General features: G+C 45.8%; 1 protein-coding gene across 2 annotated transcripts in view; it reads left to right on the plus strand.

Annotated features, from left to right (window-relative positions):
- The first annotated feature begins 2 nt into the window (after positions 1-2).
- Positions 3-12,353, plus strand: part of LOC147115323 (secreted frizzled-related protein 4-like) — a 46,810-nt gene continuing 34,459 nt past the window's right edge. The window contains exons 1-2 of one of the 2 annotated variants that reach the window (XM_085993764.1): positions 3-30; positions 3,490-3,610. In XM_085993764.1, the coding sequence (XP_085849890.1) occupies positions 3,601-3,610 (10 nt within the window). In that variant the 5' untranslated portion in view covers positions 3-30; positions 3,490-3,600. Of the gene's footprint in view, positions 31-3,489; positions 3,611-11,183; positions 12,301-12,353 lie in introns of those variants that run through there. The other variant, XM_085993763.1, reaches the window with a different exon arrangement.

Genomic DNA, 12,353 nt, shown 5'->3' on the forward strand with positions numbered 1-12,353 from the left:
CTGTGATCAGCTGTGTAGGGCAGCGGGCAGGTAAGGAACGTCCAGCGCACACCTGCTCATCACCACCAACACACACACGGTGCATCCTGCCTGAGGTCACTACATGATGCTGTTTTTGGCGCGACCAACTAAAACTGTAACTTAACAAGAAACACAACAAATGAAACACAACACATTAAATTAACTGTCGCCTGGCACTGACCGCCTGGTCCCGCCGACTGGCACTGACCGCCTGGTCCCGCCGCCTGGCACTGACCGCCTGGTCCCCGCCGCCTGGCACTGACCGTCTGTCCCCGCCGCCTGGCACTGACCGCCTGGTCCCCGCCGCCTGGCACTGACCGCCTGGTCCCCGCCGCCTGGCACTGACCGCCTGGTCCCCGCCGCCTGGCACTGACCGCCTGGTCCCGCCGCCTGGCACTGATCACCTGGTCCCCGCAGCCTGGCACTGACCGCCTGGTCCCCGCAGCCTGGCACTGACCGCCTGGTCCCCGCCGCCTGGCACTGACCGCCTGTTCCCGCCGCCTGGCACTGACCGCCTGGTCCCGCCGCCTTGCACTGACCGCCTGGTCCCCGCAGCCTGGCACTGACCGCCTGGTCCGGCAATTTGGTAATGATAGCATGTCCCCGCCGCCTGGCACTGACCGCCTGGTCCCCGCCGCCTGGCACTGACCGCCTGTCCTGCCGCCTGGCCCACTTCTTCAGAATACACTTTGCTGCCTTCATAGAAACATAGAAGGTAGGAGCAGGAGTAGGCCATTTGGCCCCTCGAGCCTGCTCCGCCATTCAATGCGATCATAGCTGATCATCCAAACTCAGTACCCTGTCCCTGCCTTCTCCCCATATCCCTTGATCCCTTTAGCCTTAAGAAATATATCTAACTCCTTCTTGAATATATTTAATGAATTGGCCTACACTGCCTTCTGTGGTAGAGAATTCCACAGGTTCACCACTCTCTGGGTGAAGAAATTCCTCCTCATCTCTGTCCTAAATGGCTTACCCCTTATCCTTAGACTGTGACCCCTGGTTCTGGACTCCCCCGCCATCGGGGACATCCTTCCTGCATCTAGTCTGTCTAGTCCTGTTAGAATTTTATAAGTTTCAATGAGATCCCCTCTCATTCTTCTAAACTCCAGCGAGTATAAGCCCAATCGACCCAATCTCTCCTCATACGTCATTCCTGCCATCCCAGGTTCAGAAAGGCCCAGACATTCTTTTGCTCGTGGTTACCGGAATACATTTATTAAAGGAAAGAAAGCAGAAAAAAAAATTAAATTAAAATTTGGTTGCTGGGGTGTGATGGTGCACTCCAGTGCCTGCGGTGCCCACCGGTCGCGGAAGGCCTCGAGCGTGCCAGCAGACACCGCGTACTCCGTCTCCAGGGCCACCCGGGCACAAACGTGGCCGCGGAAGAGAGGCAGGGCAGTCGGGCCGAACGACCCCCTCAACCACCCGCTGCCTGGACCTGTTAATTGGCCACTTTGGCCAGGCCCAGGAGCAGTCCTACGAGGAGGTCACCCCCGCCCCCCCGCGACCTGTCCGCACTGGGTGACCAAAGATCAGGAGCGTGGGACTGAAGTGCAGCCAGAAATCGAGGAGCAGCCCCTTCAAATAGTGGAAATGGGGCTGCAACCTCTCACAATCCACATAAACGTGGAACACGGACTCCTCCAGGCCGAGGTGACTACATGATGGAGAAGAAAAAATTCATTCATCCATCCGTCTAGTCACCCACCCCTCCCAGTACAGCGAGTATAAGCTCTGTGTGCGGAGGGATTTTCTGCCATCAGTCTTAAATGCACCTTGGACCACTTTCAACTAATGTCCCCCTGTCCTACCCTTGTAGTTTAATTTAAAGTAATATTCTGCTGTTACTTTTCCCCCCATTCAGTTAACAATGTTGTTATATAATGTTTCTTTTTTTATTCATTCTCTTGGGAGAAATCAAAACTAGTGACCATAAATACAAGATAGTTACTAATAAATCCAATAGAGAAATAAGGAGAAACTCAGAAAGTGGTTGAGGCAAATAGTTTAGATGCTTTCAAAAGGAAACTAGACGAGTACGTGAGAGAAAAGGGACTAGAAAGATATGCTGAAAGGCTGAGATGAGGCAGATGGAATGGGAGGAGTCTTGTGTGGAGTATAAACACCTGCTCAGACTAGTTGGGCCGAATGGCCAGTTTCTGTGCTGTATATTCTGTGTTATTCTATGTAAAAAAAAACACCAATGTAAATTTGTTACTTTGTATTTACATCCTCCTGCTAGTAATGGCACTTCCTATCTCCTCAGCTTGCAGAGAAATGCTTCTGCTGCAACCAGCTCTATTGCTCAAATTGCCATAGCTTTTGCTATTGAACTATAAATAACAGAGAACTTGCATTTATATAGCACCTTTCATGTCCTCAAAGCACTCAAGAGCTAATAAATTACTTTTGAAGTGTAGTCACTGTTGTAGACAAATATGGTCACCAGTTTGCACACAGCATGACCCCACAAACAACAATGAGATGAATGGCCAGTTCATTTGTGTTTTGGTGGTGTTCGTTGAGGGATAAATGTTAGCCAGGACACCAAGAGGGCTCTGTGCTTTTCTTCAAGCAGTACCATGTGATCTTTCACATTTTTTAAATTATTGGTTCACAGGATGTGGGCGATGTTTCGGCCGTGTTTTCAGCTTCCTAGGCCCTCCCTAAACCTCTCTGCCTCTGTCTCTCCTCCTTTAGGATGCTCCTTAAACCCTACCTCTTTGACCAAGCTTTTGGTCATCTGTCCTAATATCTCCTTATGTGGCTCGGTGTCACATTTTGTTTGATAACGCTCCTGTGAAGTGCCTCGGGACGTTTTACTCCATTAAAGGTGCTCTATCAATGCAAGTTGATGCGGGCAAGCCCTCATTTGTTGCCCATCCCTAGTTATCCTGAGAAGTTGGCAGTGGTGCAGTCTTTGTGATGGTTCTCCCACAATGGCGTTAGGTAGGAAAATCCAAGATTCCGACCCAGCGGTGATGAAAGAATGACGATTTATATCCAAGTCAGGACTTGGAGGTGACAGTGTTCCCATGACATTGCTGCTCTTGTCCTTGGTGGTAGAGGTCACCAGGAGGGAGGTGCTGTTGAAGTAACCTATTTCTTCTACACTGTTCCAGTGAAGCTCAATGCAAGCTTGGGGAACAGTACCTCATGTTTCTATTGGGCACTTTGCATCCCTCTGGACTTAACATAACTTTAACATCTTCAGACCTTAACCACAGCTCCCATTTTCTCTTTGGCAGTAGGTGCTGGAAATGCAGGATGGGTGCCAGCATTTCCAGAGATAGGGAGTGGGGACCCTCCTCCCCTGTTCTACGCCCTTTCCTATGCGTGTGGTTCCCCTCTGTCCCCTCCCTCTATCCCTCGTCCTGTTCCTTCTAAATGTTGTCTATCTAATATCTTTCCATTCTGAGAAGGGTCTATACCTGAAACATCAACTGATTTTTGTTCTCTCAACAGATTCTGCATGGTTTTGTTCAAGGCATGGGACTTGTTACTCGGTGGAAAGATGCTGAAGCATGTGGATGAACAGAGAGACCTAGGAGTTTGAACACATAATTCCCTTGAAGTATGAGTGCAGGTAGATAAATCCATAAAAAAGGCCAACAGCATTTTGGGTTTTAAAATAGGAGCTTTTAAGTACAAGAGTAAAGCAGTAATGATAAATTTGTATAAAGCAATGGTTAAGCCACAGTTAGAGACTATGTGCAGTTTTGGCTGCCTCATTGTACAAAGAATATTGAAGCCATAGAGAGCGTATAGCATAGGTTCACCAGGTGATGCCAGGGATGGGAAACTATAGTTATGAGGAGAGACTTAAGATACTGGGACTTATTCCATTGGCACAGAGAATATTTAATTGAGATTTTTTTTAATTGTGGGGAATGACTTTCCTCCGGTTGGGGTATTAGTGATGAGGAGCCATAACCATAACATTCTCACTGAGAGTGAGAAGAGTGATTAGGAAAAAATTATTTGCACAGAAGGTTGTTGAAGCACAGAATCCATTACACAGGGAATGGTTGAGGCAGAGACCATTGCATTTTTAAAAGGAAAATGGGACAACTTCTTCTGTGCTGCAAACTCTTATGATTTAATAGAGATGGTCTGACCAGAGCTCTGTACAGTTTGGTTGTAACTATCTCTGATTCATATTGTACTATTTGGGTGATGTAGTTCAACATTCTGTTTACTTTGTAGATTGCTGCTTTGCATTGGTAGGATACATTGATCATCAAGTCTACTAAGACTTTTAGCTTTCTTTGCGCTTCGTCCTTAGCTATTTCAATACCATTGTTAAAGAACATGTGACACCTATTTTTTTTCTTATAAAAAAAACCTTGCATTTATATAGCGCCTTTCATGACCTCAGGACGGCCCAAAGCGCTTTACAACCAATTAAGTATTTCTAAAATGTAGGCACTGTTGTAATGTAGGAAATGCGGCAGCCAATTTGCACACAGCAAGCTCTCACAAACAGCAATGTGATAATGATCAAACATCTGTTTTAGTGATGTTAGTTGAGGGATAAATATTGGCCAGGACACGGGGGGAGCTCCCCTGCTCTTCATCGAAATAGTGCCGTGGGATCTTTTACGTCCACCTGAGAGAGCAGACAAGGCCTCAGTTTAATGTCTCATTTGATAGATGGCACCTCAGACAGTGCAGCACTGTATGTGCAATACTTTGTACTTGTTTGTAATAAATGTCATCTGTCATTGTTCTGTCCACTTATTTTGATATGTCCAAAACTCCTATAATACATTTTTGTGCATATTATACATATAAAATGCATTCAGTGAATAAATATTAAATACCTTGTTTCTGTGTGGATCTATGTGCATGTATACCTGATATAACCATCGTCAACACCTTCAGCGAAGCGTACGAGAGCATGGGCCTTACACTAAACATCTGTAAGACAAAGGTCCTCTACCAACCTGCCCCCACCACACAGCACTGCCCCCCGATTATCAAAATCCACGACGAGGCCTTGGACAACGTGGACCACTTTCCATACCTCGGGAGCCTACTGTCAACAAGGACAGACATCGATGACGAAGTCCAACACTGCCTTCAGTGTGCCAGTGCAGCCTTTGGTCACCTGAAGAAGAGAGTGTTTGAAGACCAGGACCTCAAACCCGGCACCAGGCTCATGGTCTACAGAGCAGTAGTGATTCTCGCCCTCCTGTATGCTTCAGAGACATGGACCATGTACATCAGGCACCTCAAAGCACCAGAGAGGTACCACCAATGCTGCCTCCACAAGATCCTGCAAATCCATTGACAAGATAGGCGCACCAATGTCTGTGTTCTCGCTCAGGCCAACATCCCCAGCATCGAAGCTCTGACCACGCTCGATCAGCTCCGATGGACGGGCCCCATCATCCGCATGCCCGATATGAGACTCCCAAAACAAGCGCTCTACTCGGAGCTCCGACACGGCAAGAGAGCCCCAGGTGGGCAGAGGAAACGCTTCAAGGACACCCTCAAGGCCTCCTTGGAAAAAGTGCAACATCTCCACCGACACCTGAGAATCCCTGGCCCAAGACCGCACAAAGTGGAGGAGAAGCATCCGGGAAAGCGCCGAACACCTCAAGTCTCTTCGCCGGAAGCAAGCGGAAGCCAAGCACAAACAGAGGAAGGAGTGCACGTCAACCCAAGCACCCCACCCACCCGCCCCTTCAACCACCGTCTGCCCCACCTGTGACAGAGACTGTAGGTCCCGCATTGGACTCGATCAGTCACCTGAGAACTCATTTTTAGTGTGGAAGCACGTCATCCTCGGTTCCGAGGGACTGCCTCAGAAGATTAAATACTTTGTTTCCGTGTGGATATATGTGCATGTATACATAGAATAGATATTCTGTGCATTGGTCTATTCTATACATAGATCTATCTATATATATATATATATATATATATTTAAAACAGTATGTGATCATAACAGTCCAAGAGCATTGAACCAGTAAGTGGTGCTGCCAGTGTTACATTACATGACATAATGTTACATGACAGAACCACCCTGAAGACCTGGAATTTAGCATCCCATGGACTGCTGCAGGAGCCTCCAAAAAAAATGCCAAAGACTACACGGGTAAGAAGGCACTAAAATGGTGCTAATGAAGCAGGAGACATTAAGAATGATAAAACAAGACCTCCCAAGAACCCTGGCCCAAACACAGCAATATTGATGTAGTCCTTAGATGAAAAGTCAAGGAAAAAGATGATTAAATCTTCAGAATCAATATCAGGTGCTTGAGGATTTACTGGAAAGTATAACAGCAAATCCAAGTTAATGCCAACCCAAAAGAAGACCTGGAGAGTAAGCAAAGACAAAATGGTTGGAAGTCCAGTGTAGACATGAAGCATAAACAGTACATACTGGCCATAAACCAAGTAGAAGCAAATCACTTATAACCAACTGCCATAGTATACGAGAAATCCCCCCCCCCCCCATGAAAGAAAACCAGCCAACCCCCAAGCTGAAGAGAACATTGCTTAAGATCTCCCCACTACCTGCTGAGGAGAAAATTGCACCCCCCACAACTGAGGAGCAAGTGGCAAATTTCCAGAATCACCTTTCCTCCTGCATGCTTCGTAAACTTCAGCTCATCCAAAACACTGCTGCCCATATCCAATCCCGCCCCAAGTTTTTCTCAACACTCACCCCTGTCCTTGCTGACCTACGTTGGCTCTTGTTCCCTCAATGACTCCAATTTAAATTCTAATCTTTATGTTTAAATCCCTTCATGGCCTTGGCCCTCCTCATCTCTGCAATCTTCTTCAGCCCTATAAAACCCCATAACCCTTGGAACCCTCCGATCCTCCAACTCTGGCCTCTTATGCATTCCCCTCTCCCTTTGCCCCACCATTGGTGGCTGTGCCTTCAACTGTGTAGGCCCCACACTCCGGAAGTCCATCCCTAAACCCTTCTGCCTCTAGCTCCCTATCTTCCTTTAAGACTCTACTTAAAATCCACCCCTTTGATCAAACTTTTGGTCATCCCGTCTAATATCCTCTTTGGCTCGGCTTCCATGTTTGTCTGATTACATTTCTGTGAAATGGCTTGGAACATTTTTCTATGTTAAAGACACTATGTAAATGCAGGTGGTTGTTGTTATCATTGTTGTCCCAACCCCCCGCCCATTGCTGAGAAGAATATCGCCCCTCAGGAACTCTCCCGCCCCCCACAAATGAATGCAATATCATCAAAGGAAGCCCCCTCCATTGTCTGTGCCTCTTTACCCCCTCTCCTCCTCCTGCACCTCCCCATTCCTCCTCCACCAGCCCTGTCTACCCCTCACCATCTTCCCCCTGTTCCCCTTTTCCTCATGATTCTCTTCCTTCTTTTCTTTATCTCCTGCTCCCCTTCTCCTCTCTCCCTCTGTCCAACTACCCTCCCTCATCTCCTCTCTCTCTCTTCCCCCTCCCTCTCCCCATTTGCTTTATTTCCCTCTCCTGCCTTGGTCCAATTATACCCCTACTCTCCAACCCTGCTTGACCTGAAAAATGCCTTTGGTCTTGACTCTCCATGTGCAATGCTATGGGAATTTCAACTAATAATATATGAAAAGTCGTGCATATCGTGCACACTTCCTGTAAAGTTTCACACTTATTTCCTGTAACACTTTCCTGATCATATTTTACTGATAACACTCTTACTGTTATGAAGCAGCATATATTCTGACTCACTGTGAGGAATAACATGGGAGATCTACTAGTAATATATTGAAAGCCTAGCAGATAGTCAGCACACTTCCTGTAATACTTTCCCATCACACTTTGTTGAAAACATTCCTTTTGTTATAAAAAAGCAAATTCTCTGACTTACTGTGAGCAATGTCATAGGAGAGCTACTAGTAATATATAAAAATTCTTGTGGGCAATTTTCAGGATCCCTGTCCAGCAGGAACAGGGTGCTAGCAGGCAGAAAATGGTAGTGCTCCACTTGCCGCCCCGTTTTCCCTTCCCATATGGCCACCACCATTTCAGTCCCATGGTGGAACCAGGCGATTAGAGCACCCACCTATTCAGGTGGGGGCTTACTTTTAATTGCAAATTAGGGTCCTACACCGATTGTAGGACTGCACCAGTAGTCCTTAAAGGGATGGCTGCAGGAATGGGTAAGTAGACGTTTTGTGCATGATCTTTGTGATGTCAGCAGGAGCAGGAATGCCCCTGCAGGCCCCACAAAAATCTTCCAACCTGCTGCTGTGGTCCCCCTTAACACGGAACTTCTAGCTAGGGTTCATGAGGCCGAGCCAGAAGTTCCACGTTACAAAAGCAAAATACTGCAGATGCTGGAAATCCGAGGAAAGGTCACCGACTTGAAACATTAACTCGGTTTCTCTCTCCACAGATGCTGCTTGACTTGCTGAGTATTTCCAGTAGCCTCTGTTTTTGTTCCATGTTACTGGTGGGCTACTTGTGGACGTTGGTTCAGCTCGCCAGCATTAACAAATGAGCCCCGTCATCAAAGTGGCTCGGGCCTCTTGGCAGGTGGCGCGATTGCACCAGAGGAAGCACTGTAACATCTCTCCACCTGTTACAAGCGCAGCTGGCAGACATACCGTTGCTGTCCACTAACTGTGAGCAAAGCCCCAGGAGAGTCATTCATACACGAATATTCTCTGTTTTCATATTAGAAAGAAAAGAAAGACTTTCATTTATATAGCGCCTTTCACAACCGCATGACGTCCCAAAGCGCTTTACAGCCAATGAAGTTAAGTCACTGTTGTAATGTAGGAATGATGTAGGGTGCAATGATTTTGCTACTTTTGGGATTTCTGCTTGGTGCCATACAGTAATTGCATTATAACTCTAGAATCTGCTTCCCACCTGACTCCAAAGCAGAGGGATGCGAGACCCCTGGGGGAGGCCAATCCCACACCACTTTGCGTTTGGCATAGGATGGTGTCAGGTTTGGTAGTTTTGCAGTTTTGAAACATACATGAGAGTTAATTTAAATGTATTAGCTTTCTAAAACATTTAGGGGTAGATTCTCCTGTTCCTGCCCCATGGCATATTGGATCGCCTGAGCAGATGGCATAGAAGACAATTGGGTGGACTCCCTTTTGGGCATGCAATCCTTCAAACTCGATTTTCCTTATGCACTGCCCCCAGACTATCCAACACACCCAGGTGCAGGAACAGGAAAATCTGACCCTTAATATTTAGTGGCACGGAGTTGAGCCCCATCTTTGCTGGAGCTATCCTGGTCCTGAGATTTGGCTGTTTGTACCATTGTACTGTGAGTGACCAGTCAAAATGTTCCTTGCCCTCTAATTCTACTTCACTTGAAGTCTACATTTGGTTTTGATTTCCCGGGTACAATGCCATTTAGTTACAGAAATGAATAGTTCATTGTACAAATAGAATAGAAATAAGTATTTACTCGGGATTATTTCTGCCATAAATGCCCAGAGAGCTTTTGCCGGGTGCAACTGGTTTCCCCAAGCGGGCACCCTTCAACCACTAATACAATAGCAAAATACTGCTGATACTGGAAATCTGAAATAACAACAGAAAATACTGGAAACACTCAGCAGGCCAGGCAGCATCCGTGGAGAGAGAACAGAGTTAACGTTTCAGGTCTGTAGGCGGCCCAGTCCGATCCTAAGGGCTCAGTGCTGGAACAGATGTTCAGTTCCATGTTCCACTATGAAATTTCCATTAATTGTTAACAATTCCGTCAGGTTTAAAAGCACCAGTAAATCACTTGTTTGAAAGCATCAACAGCGATATTTGGTTAAATTATAATAAAGAACACACAGGTGTGAGGTGTAAACTTGGATGTTATTTCCAGTATCGCTAAAATGATAATTGATATTTGCTTTGAACTTTGACTTTAGAATTTCTAAGCGTTTGGGAGAGACGAGTTTCTGTCTTGTCAGATTCACTGGCCGATTCAACCCAACATTGTACACACTTGCAGAAATGTTTTTATTAACATAATGCTCATAAAATAATGTTATTAAAATAACGTTTATAAACAAGAAAGTTAATCATTTGAATGACTTTGCCAAACTTCTGCATATGCCACAAACATTAGAGACTTAATCATGGATGGAACTAAAATTCAATCAGTCCTTCGGGCAGTTCTCTCCATCTCATTATAATTATGTCCTTTTAGCAAGTCATCTGTCAAGGCAACCATCATTTCCCCGTAACAGGTATCCATAAACTTGCCAGCTGTTCTCTGGAATCTACGTTCTAACTCTTCTTCAATACCTTTCCTTACAGCAACCCTCAAACCCAAAAGTAGTCCGACTATTATCAATACCCCGTCTTTACAGAGAAGTGTTATTTAAATACAAAAGCTGCATTCCTGGTTTCTGCTTTGATACGGCGGTGAAATGTGTACATTTAGTTCAATCCTTGAAACATGTTTCTTTGAATTTGTTGACTAGCACATTCATCGAACCAATGATAAGTATTTTCGAATCATAAGAACTCAAGGACCAGAATGTACCAGTGTGCAAGTTTTAAAAATCAGAGTGGGTGTTTTGCTATGTTGTGTATAGTCGGCGAGACTGAGAAAAGCCCAGCAGCATGCGGATTACAGCCTTCTAACGAAGCACTGTGGGCTATAAGAAACTCGGCGTTAGTGTGCATCTGTGCTTTTTTAACACAGAAGATATTGCCCTCGGAGTATTTTATCGTTCGGGAAAAAATTACAAGAGTTTTTCTCTATAACATTTAGAATCTTGGCATAGCATTCTATGCGCATTTAAAATAATGTGGCGGCATTTGTTAAATATTATATTTTAAAAATAACGTTGCAGAATAATTGCAAGTCATTCAGAGAAACCTGCTTCCGTACAAAATACAAATTGAATCAGAGACTGACTTTGGAAATCGGAATAACTGCTGAAACAATGAGTTACTGACATAGCAAATGGGATCACCTGCAAATTATCGACTCACTAGTCTGAGTCAGTTATTAGGAATATCAATGAATTCATATTCGTGCAACTCCGCCATGGCATTCTAACCAAACTTTGCTCTCAGTCAGTTGTGACGCTCAATTGTTCTCTGCCTACCCTGTTCTATCGTCCTTTGCTGAAGATCCCCTTGCCGGTTCCATCACCCACTACTGTGTTTTAAATGTTTATTGCACCGTGTTGCTCCCCGGGTTTGATCAGCACTGAAGCTTCTGGCTGGAAGACTTGTCCTTCTTTCGGATTCGTCCCACCCCATGCAACATTCTCCACGTCTAAGAATCATGTAGTAACACTTTTATCAGCGGTTAATCTAAAGTGCAGTCATTCAGAGGAAACGCTGCCGCTAAGTCACTGCATCAATACAGGTTACATTTCACATTTAATTGTTCTGCATTGTAATATTTAAGAGCTGCACTGCAGGGCAAAAGTAACAAGTAGACATTTATCTCTCCGGGACTATATACAAACATTGCGCTTCAAAACATGGATTTAAAAGTTAAGTGACGCGTAGGGAACAAAAAGCAGATGGAGATGATGTCACTGTAAGTGAAAAAAGGATGAAAGATGTAAGCGAGAGAACTTAAGTGGAAAGAGAACACGTCATTTATGTTATTCATTGCACGCTAGATGCCGTCCCATCATTTCCATGGCGGGCTGTTGCTGCGTCAATCTTCTGATAGCTCCCGATTGCTGAAATCCGACAGGAGTACCTCCTTTTTACTTGTTATCAACTTGATCGGCAGCCCTTAATTGGTCGCTCGACTTAAATGCAAGCAACGGAATTATCATCCCCACCCATCTGAACCGGTGATTTTTTTAACTTTTATATAAAAAGGTATATATACTGTGGTGGAGCTGGTGAATTGGTCCGCACTTTGCAAGATGTTGCCAGTGATTGCTGCTGTCTGCCTCTGGCTCGGTCCAGGAGTCTTGGTGCAGGGAGCACCCTGCGAACGTGTCAGGATCCCGATGTGTAAGACAATGCCCTGGAATATCACCAGGATGCCCAACCATCTCCATCACAGCACCCAGGAGAATGCCATTCTCGCCATAGAGCAGTACCAGGAATTGGTGGACACCAACTGCAGCCCAGTGCTGCGCTTCTTTCTCTGTGCAATGTACGCGCCCATCTGCACGCTCGAGTTTCTTCACGACCCCATCAAGCCGTGTAAGTCAGTTTGCCAGAAGGCAAGGGATGGTTGTGAGCCTATTATGAGGCGGTACAACCACAGCTGGCCGGAGAGCCTGGCATGCAATGACTTACCTGTCTACGACCGGGGAGTTTGCATCGCTCCCGAGGCAATTGTTACTGATGTACCCGAAGGTGAGACATGAGTTACTATTACCTGACATTCAGTGAAGTGCTTTGTAAATACA

The sequence above is a fragment of the Somniosus microcephalus genome, chromosome 7 (assembly GCF_052327205.1).
Source record: "Somniosus microcephalus isolate GS21.2 chromosome 7, FLI_Smic_1.0, whole genome shotgun sequence".
Taxonomy (NCBI): Eukaryota; Metazoa; Chordata; class Chondrichthyes; order Squaliformes; family Somniosidae; genus Somniosus; species Somniosus microcephalus.